At 41.9% G+C, this 13,775-nt stretch overlaps 1 protein-coding gene across 1 annotated transcript in view; it reads left to right on the top strand.

Annotated features, from left to right (window-relative positions):
• The first annotated feature begins 9,239 nt into the window (after nt 1-9,239).
• Nucleotides 9,240-13,775, top strand: part of CSTF3 (cleavage stimulation factor subunit 3) — a 78,022-nt gene continuing 73,486 nt past the window's right edge. Inside the window, exon 1 of the mRNA NM_001257622.1 lies at nt 9,240-9,425. Coding sequence (NP_001244551.1) covers nt 9,399-9,425 — 27 coding nt within the window. The 5' untranslated portion in view covers nt 9,240-9,398. The remainder of the gene's footprint in view (nt 9,426-13,775) is intronic.

Here is a 13,775-nt window from a genome sequence, read left to right on the forward strand (position 1 = left end):
AGGCTTTTAAATAATTCTACTTAAGTTTTCAGACATGATGAAGAATAGGGCATACGGAACTTTCATGATGCAAGAAGAAGAAACAACTACTTTTCCTTTCTAAAAAGAGCTATAGTAATGGTCCCTGGTGCAAGTAGGAGTAAGAAGACAGTAGAAACTGTCCCCAAACTTGTCACTCACAAGACTTAGATTCCCAAAATGTGAAGGCAAATTATTTTATAGGTGAGGATCATACAGTGACACAATGAGACTGATTTCTTGCATGTCAATACATACCTACACAAAAATTTGAACCAAAAACAAAAAACTTCTAATACAGCAGGTTATGTTTGTTGGTTTTTGTCATGTATAAAAATTGTGCATTCTTTTATTTAACTTCCTTAGTGAATTTCTTTTTAGGATTTCCCTTTAAGAGAAAAATCATTACTCAATTAGTTTGCTGAAAAGCCTACATTTTGGTTTATTGTTTTATTTTATTTATTTTTTGAGACAGAGTCTCGCTCTGTCATCCAAGCTGGAGTGCAGTGGCGTGATCTCAGCTCACTGCAAACTCCGCCTCCTGGGTTCAAGCAATTCTCCTGCCTCAGCCTCCTCTAGTAATTGGGATTACAGGCGCCCACCACTATGCCCGGCTAATTTTTGTATTTTCAGTAGAGACGGATTTTTGCCATGTTGGTTAGGCTGGTCTCAAACTCCTGACCTCAGGTGATCTGCCCACCTCAACCTCCCAAAGTGCTGGGATCACAGGCATGAGCCACTGCTCCCGGCAGGTTTATTGTAGAATAGTACTACAGCAATCGTCATCGACCAATTTTCACATAGCTGTATTTCTAAGTTAGATGTTAAGGAATATATTACATCCTTTCCAACACAGAGATGACATCAAATTATTTTACTAGTGATTATGTGACCAAGGTAGCCAAAGGAGTAAAAATTATTATTATTTTTTCTTCACTACTGTTTGCTTTGATGTGCTTCAAACAAATTTTGTTTTTCTTTTTTTTTTTTTTTGAGACAGAGTCTCGCTCTTGTCACCCAGGCTGGAGTGCAGTGGCGCAATCTGGGCTCACTGCAACCTCCGCCTCCTGGGTTCAAGCCATTCTCCTGCCTCAGCCTCCTGAATAGCTGGGATTACAGGCACTCAACACCATGCCTGGCTAAATTTTGTATTTTTAGTAGAGACAGGGTTTTGCCATGTTGGCCAGGCTGGTCTCCATCTCCTGACCTCGTGATTCACCTGCCTTGGCCTCCCAAAGTGCTGGGATTACAGGCGTGAGCCACTGTGCCCAGCCAAATTGTTTTATTTCTGTATACATAGGCAGTACCTATATATACAGACTGCTATATATGACTGCTAACTAGTGTCTAGATGAAAATATGACTCTATAAATTCATTGTTAATTGAACATTTTAAATTATTTTTCCAATTACAGTGGTGGATTTGCACAGATTATTTTATTCTCTTTTGCTCAAGAACAGACCCTTGTCAAGCAATTGGCTGGGGTCAGGGGTGCATGTTATGATTAAGGAAACCAGTTAGAGATAAATGAGCCACACTGGGATTAAAAACTATGACTTCATTGACAAAGAGTTCCAACTAACCGCACAGAGATAATAAATACATACTTGGAACTTTGCTTGCTCTCTTTTCCACAAGGGTTTTCTCTTTGGTCGCTGAAGTATGAAGACATTTTATTCTCTCTAAACTTCCAGCAGAACTCTTCATGCCAGAGATAGCACATTCCATCCTCTGTGTACTATTAGTAGTAAACAATAAAATGACCATCATAGAGTCTAAGTGTTTTTTGCCTCATAAAAGGAATTTAGAAGAGTCTTTGGATGAAAGTCACCATACAGAGTATAGAAGTAGTATTGTACTACTGTACAGAGTATTATCACACCAAAGATTATGAGGCACACATACTTTACTGAGAGGACTTTGTGGGTCAAGTTCATGTACTGAAAACAGACATGGCATTTTAAATCATGTAAATTTATGGAATTATAGATTTTTCTCTTAGAAAATGAATAAATCCTTTATGTAATTCCCAGGGTGAAGAATAGTAATGAAACTTGTGGAAGGGAAGTTCTAATATATTCATTACTTTTAAACAACACAAAGTTGTTTTCAGAGTTGGTAAAAATTTGTTTTTAAAAATTACTTCTATTCCAAATGAATCATTAGGTGAATAGGCCCACATAAAAGGTGAGGGAACATAGAAAAAGAAGAGGAAAGAGGACATGAATTGATAATTTGTCAAAATGTGACTGTGTGACACTTTGGGTTCCAAAGAACAAACATTCATTCAGTCTTAGGGAAAAAGGGTTCAACCGTAAGGATATATGTGGTTTAAAATTACAAGCCATTTCATAGCCAAGGCAATTCTAGGACTGATTACACCAGTGTCCACATATTCTCTCTCTCTCCTTTGAGCATTAACCTTTTAAGTACATGAGACTGTTTAATTCATCAGTGTGGAGTGCATCTACTGGGTAGATTCTGACTCAACTGTACACCCTAGACAGAGGTATTTAGCTTCTTCTCTTAGGAGGACAATAGGAGGCAGTATGGTCTATGTCATACTAGTTAGCATAGGTCCCACATCTTTTAAAACCAAAAATAGGCCAGGGTAGGGTGGCTTATACCTGTAATCCAAGCACTTTGGGAGGCCAAGGCAGGAGGACCCCTTGATAGAGCCCAGGAGTTCGAAACTTCAGTGAGCTATGATTGTGCCACTGCATCCCATCCTGGGCAACAGAGTGAGACTCCCGTCTCTAAATAGATAAAATAAAACCCCAAATAGCCCTCCACATTAATAAAAATTATATATGCCTAATATTTACTACAATGGAAAAAAGTATACGCATGTAATTGAAGACAAAAAGGGACTATGAGAAATAAAAATAGTTTTTCAAAGTGGTGAGATTATGATTAGCTTTTTTCTCTCAGTTTTTTCCAATGTTGTTTTAATATTTTGATGAATTTAAGAAAGTTTAAAAAACATTTAGAATAATGACGATAATTTAGCAATGCTCATGCTTTTCAACCGATTATCTCTAGTTATTTTATTTTTCAAATAATGTTAAACTCAAGCAATAGAGTCAATTAAATTTAGGAAATGTGTGTAAGATGTGTTTAACCAACATTCTAATTGAAGATGAGTCAATAGTCATTCCAGTCAGTTTCCTCATGTTATAGGGGGAATTCATTATTTGGAAGTGCTACATCTACTTTAAAAATAAAATCCCAGATATATCTGTGTCCCTCTCACACAAGCTGTTAAAATATTTGCCCGTCCCTCTACATAGCTGTAGTCACAGGCATATTAATGTTTTCTGTAAAATAGGTCAAAATATAAAGAAACATTAGGAAAATACAGTTGTTAGAATGAGGAGGGGACAGTACCAATGTATTTATAGCAAGTGTATATATTATATCAAGTAGAACAGACACCCAGCCTTTTATGACCAGTTTTAACTACGACATGCATGAGTTTTAAATAAGAAATAACTGTAGAAATCTCCAAAGAATTTTAAAAATCCCAGGCCGGGCACAGTGGCTTATGCCTGTAATCCTAGCACTTTGGGAGGCTGAGGCGGGTGGCTCATGAGGTCAGGAGTTCGAGACCAGCCTGGCCAATATGGTGAAGTCCCATCTGTACTAAAAATACAAAAATTAGCTGGGCATGGTGGCATGAACCTGTAGTCCCAGCTGCTCAGGAGGCTTAGGCAGGAGAATCACTTGAACCCGGGAGGTAGGGGTGGCAGTGAGCCAAGATCACAACACTGCACTCCAGGCTGGGTGACAGAGTGAGACTGTCTCAAAAAAATAATAAAAATAAATAAAAATAAAAATCCCATCAGTTGGTTAAGAGCTTTTTGCTTTATTATAAGTGATGTTTAACTGATTTCGATTTTCAGATTCCAAAGAAAATTCCAAAGCTAGTTTTCATAGCCAGCAGATACATTTCTAAGTGCTTGGGATGATGAATCACATAAAATATGTATTTTTGAGAGTGTTTAATTACAATGATTGTTCACCAATTAAATAATTGCCATTTATGTTTCTAATAAAACTCTCAGATAAATTATAAGAAGTCAGTTTCTTAATCATATGATAAATGGACTATATTCTAAAATTCTGATTAATATTTCTGAAGGATTCATGATAAGGAAGCAATATTTTTACCAAGTTTGTTTAATTGTTAGATGGAAATTGTATTTGTCTGCCACCTGGGGGATTCATGGAAACATTGCAATTGGCAAAATTCATAGTCATAAAAATATTGCAATATATGTGTTAATGGTGTTGCATTTGTTTTATGAATGATATTGACTGACACACACACACACACACACACACACACACACACATAATTGTGGCCAAAAAAGTAGTTGCAAAACCAATAAACTTGTATTCTGGATGTCAAGTGAAGAAAATGTTTCCAGGCCGGACACAGTGGCTCATAGCTATAATCCCAGCACTTTGGAAGGACGAGGCAACAGGATCACTTGAGGCCAGGAGTTCGAGACCCTCATCTCTATAAAAAACTTAAAAATTAGCTGGGCATGGTGGTGCATGCCTGTAGTCCCAGTCACTTGGGAGGCTGAAGCAGGGGGGATTGCTTGAGCTTGAGGCCACAGGGAGCCATGATTTGTGCCATTGCACTCCAGCCTGAGTGAAAGCAAGACCTTGTTTTATTTATTTTTATTTTCATTGTTAAGACTTTGCTCTGTGTGTGTGTGTGTGTGTGTTTTAAAAAAAAGTTTCCAAAAGAAGGGAGTAATCAACTTCATCAAATACTGCTAGTAGAATCCCATAAGATAAAGAGGACTAAAACTGACCACTGCATTTGGCAATTGGGAAGTCATAGGTGACCAGGAAAAGAGCTGTTACTGGATGTTTTATAGTTGTTATTGCTATTGTGAGCAAATCTTTCTATTTATGATTTTTTTCTTTTCTTTTTTGTTTTTTTCTTTTTCTTTTCGAGATGGAGTCTCACTCTGTCGCCCAGGCTGGAGTGCAGTGGCGAGATCTCGGCTCACTGTAAGCTCCACCTCCCGGGTTCAGGCCATTCTCCAGCCTCAGCCTCTGGAGTAACTGGGACTACAGGCGCCCGCCACCATGCCCGGCTAATTTTTTGTGTGTGTGTTTTTTAGTAGAGATGGGGTTTCACCGTGTTAGCCAGGATGGTCTCGATCTCCTGACCTCGTGATCCACCCACCTTGGCCTCCCAAAGTGCTGGGATTACAGGCGTGAGCCACCACACCCAGCCTATTTATGAATTTTTTCTAATCATCAATTTAAATTTTTTGAAACAGGGTCTCTCTCTGTTTCCCAGGCTGGAGAGAAGTGGTGTGATCATAGCTCACTGCAACTTTTAACTCCTGGGCTCAAACAATCCTCCCATTTCCCAAGTAGCTGGGACCACAGGCATGCGACACCAAAATCAGCTAATTTTTAAATTTTTTTGTAGAGGGGTCGTGTGATGTTGCCCAGGTTGGCCTCAAACTTTTGTGCTCAAGTGATCTTTCCCCCTCGGCTTCCTAAAGTGCTGGGATTACAAGCATGAGCTACCACACTCAGCCCCTTTATATCTTAGGTTATGTGACTATGGAGGAGAATGTCATTATTCACAGAAAACACAAATTGACTATTTTGGGATTGTCACAATGTCTGTAATTTATTTTCATATTATTCTGTGAACAAAACCTGAAACTGTAATACTAAAAGACTCTAGGCAGAAAAATAAAAATAAAAAACAATCTGGCTCTCCCTGCCAAAAAAACTATGTATGTAAATACATACATATAAAGCAAACACACCAAAATGTTAATCAAGGTGGGAGGTATACAGGTGTTCATTGTATTATTATTTAAACTTTTATCTCCATATTCGTTAAAAACGCTGGAAAAAATGGAGGCCAGGCGCCACAGCTTACGCCTGTAATCCCAACACTTTGGGAGACCAAGGCAGGAGGATCGCTTGAGTCCAGGAGTTCAAGACCAGCCTGGGGAACATGCTGAAACCCTGTCTCTACTAAAAATACAAAAATTAGGCCGGGCGCGGTGGCTCAAGCCTGTAATCCCAGCACTTTGGGAGGCCGGGACAGGCGGATCACGAGGTCAGGAGATCGAGACCATCCTGGCTAACATGGTGAAACCCCGTCTCTACTAAAAAATACAAAAAACTAGCCGGGCGAGGTGGTGGGCGCCTGTAGTCCCAGCTACTCAGGAGGCTGAGGCAGGAGAATGGCGTAAACCCGGGAGGCGGAGCTTGCAGTGAGGCAGGAGAATGGCGTAAACCCGGGAGGCGGAGCTTGCAGTGAGCTGAGATCCGGCCACTACACTTCAGCCTGGGTGACAGATTGAGACTCTGTCTCAAAACAAAACAAAACAAAACAAAACAAAACCAATTAGCCAGGCATGGGGGCAGGTGCCCATAATCCTAACTACTCAGGAGGCTGAAGTTGGAGAATCGCTTGAACCTGAGAGGCAGAGGTTGCAGCGAGCCAAGATCTCGCCACTGCACTCCAGCCTAGGCAACAGAGGGGGACCCTGTCAAAACAAAACAAAACAAAACAAAACAAAAAACTGGAAAAAATGGGATTTGAGTCAAACTCTGAAAGATAGAGTATGAATACTGTTTTAAGACTTTGTTGTTCTTACGTCAGTTCAATAAAAAATCAGAAAACAGATAAAAAGAGTAAATTTATGTGACACACAATGTAGATATAACCACTTTTAATTTTTTAAAGCTATATACAGGTTGAGGCCGGGCGTGGTGGCTCATGCCTGTAATCCCAGCACTTTGGGAGGCCAAAGCTGGTGGATCACCTGAGGTCAGGGGTTGGAGACCAGCCTGGCCAATATGGTGAAATCCTGTCTCGATTGAAAATACAAAAATTAGCCCGGCGTGGTGGCGGGAGCCTGTAATCCCAGCTACTCAGGAGGCTGAGGCATGAGAATTGCTTGAACCCAGGAGGCAGAGGTTGCACTGAGCTGAGATCGTGCCACTGCATTCCAGCCTGGGTGAAAGAGCAAGACTCAGTCTCAAAAAAAAAAAAAAAAAAAAGATATATACAGGTTGAGTATTCCTAATTCAAAAGTCTGGGCCAGGCACGGTGGCTCACACCTGTAATCCCAGCACTTGGGGAGGCCAAGTTGGGTGGATCACTTGAGGTCAGGAGTTCAGACTAGCTTGGCCAACATGCTGAAATCCCATCTCTACTAAAAATACAAAAATTAGGCTGAGCGCCATGGCTCACGCCTGTAATCCCAGCACTTTGGGAGGCCAAGGTGGGCGGCTCACGAGGTCAGGAGATCGAGACCATCCTGGCTAACACAGTGAAACCCCATCTCTAATAAAAATGCCTGTAGTCCCAGCTACTCGGGAGGCTGAGGCAGGAGAATAGCCTGAACCCGGAAGGCGGAGCTTGCAGTGAGCCAAGATAGTGCCACTGCACTCCAGCCCCAGCTACAGAGTGAGACTCTGTCTCAAAAAAAAAAAAAAAAAAAAAAAGAAAGAAAGAAAGAAAGAAAATTAGCCGGGCGTGGTGGTGCACGCCTGTAATCCCAGCTACTCGGGAGGTTGAGGCAGGAGAATCGTTTGAACCCGGGAGGCGTAGGGTGCAGTGAGCTGAGATCGCACCACTGCACTCTGGCCTGGACGACAGAGCAAGACTCTGCCTCAAGAGAAAAAAAAAAAAAATCCCAAATGTTCCAAAACTCAAAATGCTCCAAAATCTAACTTTTTAAGCACTGACATGACTCTCAAAGGAAATGCTCATTGGAGCATTTCAGATTTTGGATTTTTTGATTAGGGATGCTAAATTGGTAAGTATATATACGTAAAACACTTTCATATTCTGCTTTTCTTTATTTAATACGGTGGTTGCCTTTCTATGTCAGTCATCGTACATTAGCATCGGTTTGCTGCGTGACATTCTATTGCAGAGATAAATCTTGTGATATTTTTAACTAGTCCTCCATTGCTGGATGGGGCAATGAACATCTGTTAATACACATCTTTTGCCCATGTGTCTGATTATTTTAAGGGTAAGATTTCAGCCTGTGGAAAGGGAGTAAGTGTAAGTTTGAGCAGAGGAAAGGAGATCTAAAAGAATAAGGCGAGTCTGGGAACAGTTCAACAGGTTACTCTGGGGCATCGAACCCCTGTAGGCGAGAAATGCTTGCAGACATCTTACAATGACGCTTAAATGGAAGAGCAGTTTCAGAAGACTTAGCTCATTTAATTTTTTTTTTTTTTTTGATAGGGAGTCTCGCTCTGTTGCCCGGGTTGGAGTGCAGTGGCATGATCTCGGCTCACTGTATTTTTAGTAAAGACGGGGTTTCACGGTGTTAGCCAGGATGGTCTCAATCTCCTTACCTCATGATCCGCCCGCCCCGGCCTCCCAAAGTGCTGCGATTACCGGCGTGAGCCACCACGCCCGGCCTAGAACTCCTGATCCATTCGTCTTGGCCACCCAAAGTGCTGGGATTACAGGCGTGGGTCACCACGCCCGGTCAATCTCATTTAATCTTAATGCCAGATACTGTTCCTAACACCTTTCTATGTATGATTTATTTCAGTTGCAGGTACTATTATTCCCACCTATAGGCCAGAAAGCTGAGGTACAAAGTTTAATTGCCCAGAGTTACTTATCTTAGTTAAAATCCAAGCAGTCTGGGCTCCAAACAATCATATCCACTTTGCAGTCAAGGAACCATGCTGAGATTTTGAGCTGAAAATCCAGGTCTCACAGACTTCAAAGCTTTCTACATAAGAGTAGACGGCGGCAGTAAAAATTAACGTGGGCTTGATCTATCCCTCCCACCCCCAAGAAAAGTAAAAAGCAGGAACTGAGACCAGAGAAAACCTTCACGGATTCCTTATCCCCTAAATATAGGAGGCATTTAACGCTTAGCATTGCTGACTAGCAATCAGGCTTCAACCGTGAGAAGCCAGGCTCTAAAGCTTTTTAACTGAATTCCAAAAAGCGCGCGAGCCTCCAGGCGAAACAGATTCCCGCCTTCCAGCCGGTTAGAGCCGGCTCAGCAACAGCCTCTCCAGGCCGGGGTAGTGACGTCAGCCCAGGAATTGGGCCCGCCCCGGGATCTCGCTGCCTTCTGCACGTTCGGAATAACCAACGAGTCGCCGAAATTAGCCCCGCCCACTGCCCCGGAAGTTAATGCGGAAGCCACACACCCCCCCTCCTCGGCCGGCAGGGGCGCAGCCATTTTAATTCATATCTGAGTGGGCGGTGGCGATTGGTGTTGGCGGTCTGGCTCAGCTGGGCAGGGGGTAACTTTACTGATTTGGGGGTGGTTTTTAGTTTAATTTTTCTTTTCTAGCTTCCCATCGACGGTCAGTGCGCACGTTGTAATCAGCTGAGGCCATGTCAGGAGACGGAGCCACGGAGCAGGTGAGGAAGGAGAGTGGTGGGGCCTCGTGGCGACCTCTTCTCCACGTCTGTTCCTCCGACTGCTCCAGACATGTTCGCCTGAGGAAGGAATTGGGTCTAGTGAACCCGGGGGACAGGGTATATACAAGAGTGGTGGGAATGGGGAGCAAGATCTGATTAAAATTTAATTTTTTTTTACTTCCCTGTCTTAGGCACGAATACGAGTAAATACTTGATTTAGACAATAGCCGGTAGGCTGCTTCGTCCTATTTAGATTCATGGGACTACTCCAGATGGGATGCTTTCCTTTGATATCGCTTTGGTGTTAGAGTGGATAGGAATTATTTTAACGCGCACCCGCCGTTTTAGAAAAACTTGACAGTGTTTCTTTCACCCAGCCAAATGTAGTGTACCCAGAAATAGGTTACTAGTTTGAGAAATATTTGAGACAAAGCTAATCTGGAGAATTAAGATTTAAGAGAGCGAGTGAAGAAAGAAGCAAGTTATGCTGTGGTTTTGGGAATATTGTGGCTTTTTTTCGTTTTCTTCCTTTTCTTCCTTTTAGTCACATTTCATTTTCGTTTTTCCAGCTACATAAACATTGCAGGTATATTATAAGTTGAAAATGAGAAGTCTGTTTTGGCCACTGTAAATAAAAGCATGTTTTAGTAGTAAATATGGGTGACAACTAAATATTTAAAAATTCAGACTTTTAGGTTAGATCAGTGTGGTTTGTTTTTTTTCCCCTTTGTATTCAGAATTTTGTAGGAGAGTACCTTTTAGTGTGAGAGAGGAAACAAAATAGTTTTGAAAGATGCCATTAAATTTGTTTTTCGATCTAAGTCCTGGTGTGTTTAGATAAATACAGTTTCTAAAATGGAGGCTAGGTAGCCTGCAGTCTCAATTTCCTGAAATTTCCCATTGCCATAGCAACGACATGCACTTAGATTTTCATTTTTCAGGTTCCCTAGCTTATAACGTGGAAGATGTTATTGAAGGTTGACAGAGATGAGGCAAAATAGGAGTGTTCTACTGCATAGTCTGTAAGACTGTAGATTTCATTTTGTCGGCAGTTTGACTAAATTGTTTTGTGTTTGCTCGAGGACTGGTTTCAGTCCAGAAATCTTCGCACTATTTACATTTTACATACTGTTAGCATGCCCGAGCATGCGAAGTCTTAAAATTACCGTATCAAAACTGTTTACCTCTTTTCTGATCTAGTATTTGTCATCTGAAAGTGAAGGATTAATTAACTGAGGTTTCATTGAAAGTTTCCGAAATTTGGGCCGGGCGCGGTGGCTCAAGCCTGTAATCCCAGCACTTTGGGAGGCCGAGACGGGTGGATCACGAGGTCAGGAGATCGAGACTATCCTGGCTAACACGGTGAAACCCCGTCTCTACTAAAAAAAAATACAAAAAACTAGCCGGGCGAGGTGGCGGGCGCCTGTAGTCCCAGCTACTCGGGAGGCTGAGGCAGGAGAATGGCGTGAACCCGGGAGGCGGAGCTTGCAGTGAGAGCTGAGATCCGGCCACTGCACTTCAGCCTGGGCGACAGAGCGAGACTCCGTCTCAAAAAAAAAAAAGAAAGTTTCCGAAATTCATCGTTAATCTTAGAATTTATCTAAAATTACAAAGACACAGAAATGTTACCATGACCTCTTGAATGTTTTAGAACTGTGGTGTTTCAATGGGACAGACAGATGGTGGTCAAAATTGTCGAAAAATAATTTCCCCCAAGGGTTTTATTGTGCAAAGTTTAGAACATAGAGAAAAGTTCAAATAAAAGTGCAGTGAACACCTGTAGGACAACTCTTCACCTGGAATCAACAGTTGAAAGCCTTGCCATACTTGCTTTATCTCCCCATGCTGATTAATTGAGAACAGGGTCTCTGTCACTAAAGCTAGAGTGCTGTGACGCCTTCACAGCTTACTGTAGCTTCGACCTCCCTGCGCTCTGTGATCCTCCCACCTCAGCCTCCTGCCTCAGCCTCCTGAGTAGCTGGGAGTACAGGCGCGCGCCACCATGTCCAGCTAATTTTTTTTTTTTTTTTTTTTTTTTTTTTTTGAGACAGAGTCTTGCTCTGTCTCCCAGGCTGGAGCGCAGTGGCCGGATCTCAGCTCACTGCAAGCTCCGCCTCCCGGGTTCAGGCCATTCTCCTGCCTCAGCCTCCCGAGTAGCTGGGACTACAGGCGCCCGCCGCCTCACCCGGCTAGTTTTTTGTATTTTTTAGTAGAGACGGGGTTTCACCGTTTTAGCCAGGATGGTCTCGATCTCCTGACCTCGTGATCCGCCCGTCTCGGCCTCCCAAAGTGCTAGGATTACAGGCTTGAGCCACCACGCCCGGCCAAATTTTTTTTTTTTTTTGAAACGGAACCTCAAGCTCTGTCGGCCAGATTGGAGTGCAGTGGCGCGATCTCGCCTTACTGCAGCCTCCGCCTCCCGTTTGGAGCGATTCTCCTGCCTCAGCCTCCCGAGTAGCTGGGATCACAGGCGCTCGCCACCATGCCCCGCTGATTTTTGTATTTTAAGTAGAGACGGGTTTCGCCACGTTGCCCAGGCTGGTCTTGAACTTCTGACCTCAAGTGATCCGCCTGCCTCTGCCTTCCAAAGTGCTGGAATTACAGGCGTGAGCCACCGCACCCTGGCCTAATTTTTGTAGTTTTTTTTTTTTTTGTAGAGACAGGAATTCACCATGTTGCCCAGCCTGGTCTCGGAACTCCGGGGCTCAAGCGATTCGCCCACCTCAGTGTCTCCGAGTTTTGGGATTACAGACAGGCACGAGCCACCATGTCTGGTCCATGCATGTTTGTTTGAAAGTATGTTGACACTTTGCAGCCCAAATATTTCAGCATTCTCATATAAATAAGAGCAAAATGTTGTTACATAATCTTCATACCATTTCCCCACCCAAGAAAATAATAATATTTCTAAAATCTAGTCCTTCAAATTTCCCCACTTGTCCCAAGAATATGTTTTTTTGGTTTGTTTTTGAATCAATCTAGATTTACATATTGAATCATTTGCTTTTGTCTCTTTAAGTAGTCCCACCATTCTCCCCTGGGGCTGTTGTCTATTTGAGGAGTCAAGGACACTTACACTGCTTTTCTGGGTGTATTTGTTTTTTGTTGTTTGTTTGCTTGCTTGCTTTTGGTTTGGGGTTGATGATGTCATTTAACTTGCCCCTTCATCTTCTGTATTTCCCGAAAACTTTACAGTTAGGTCTATACTCAACCTTGATATTTGGGTTAAGTATTTTTGTATAGAATACTTAACATTAGCAGGCGCTTCTGCTGGGTTCTGTTGGATGGTTCTGTTTGATCACTTGGTTTAGGGTGATCTTCTCATTGTTAAGGGTCATGTTCCCCTTTGCAGTTAATAATCCGTGAGTTGATACCATGTTCTTTAATCACCTTATACCTAGTTATCAATTGATAAATCATGACAAAATTAGCTATTACATTGGAAGTAGCAATGGTGGTTTTGTTTTGTTTTGTTTTTAAAATCCACAATTCTATTGGTCTGTGTCTGTTTACTGGCTCATACTTTCTGCAAAAAAGACCTTTTTTTCTCCCTGAAGATTAAGTATCGCTATGGATTCATAGATTTCTCTTAGTGTGTTAATATCAGTGATAGCCATTTTTATTTTGCACGCTCAACTTGTCCACACCTTTTTGGTGGCTCCTGTATCTTTTCCTTCAGTCTGAACGGCAACTTAGACATCTGATTATCAACAAGGAAGTCATCTTCATACAGCCTTTTCTTTAACTTTTTAATAATACATTTCAAACATATAAGAAAAATAGTATAATATATGAAGTACCTGTCATAGAGCTTCAATTTATGGCTAATCTTGTTTCCTCTGTGATTTCATTTGCGTCTCCCACCCCCATTACTTCAAAGCAAATCCTAGATACTGTATTCAGCTTCAACTAAAATAGCCATTAAATAGCACCTTAAGGAGTGACTGATGGAAAATATGAATGAGCTGCACCTTGTTTGATGTTTAAGACAATATAGAAAATCTGGAGGAAAAGAGAGTATCCAAAATGACCTGAAATCATGGATGAGAAAAATAAACTCAATGAAACTAAAGAATAATAAGAAAAAAATTAAAACCACTCTGAATCATGGATTTGCTTTGGAAAAATGCCAAGGGATGGGGTGGATAAAGAGTCCTACAAGATGCAGGTGTAGATTTAGCCTTTTAGTAGCACTGAAGTTCAAGTTTGTAGAATAAACCTGATTCTTAACTTTTTTACTGAAATATACGGATAGTCATTTCTCTCTTGGTGCTAAGATTTGTGATTCGTGCCCCCTAACAGAGGGAAATTATTGCAGACAAGCAAAATCACTACAAGGTTTATTGCTGT

Source organism: Macaca mulatta, chromosome 14 (assembly GCF_049350105.2).
Source record: "Macaca mulatta isolate MMU2019108-1 chromosome 14, T2T-MMU8v2.0, whole genome shotgun sequence".
Taxonomy (NCBI): domain Eukaryota; kingdom Metazoa; phylum Chordata; class Mammalia; order Primates; family Cercopithecidae; genus Macaca; species Macaca mulatta.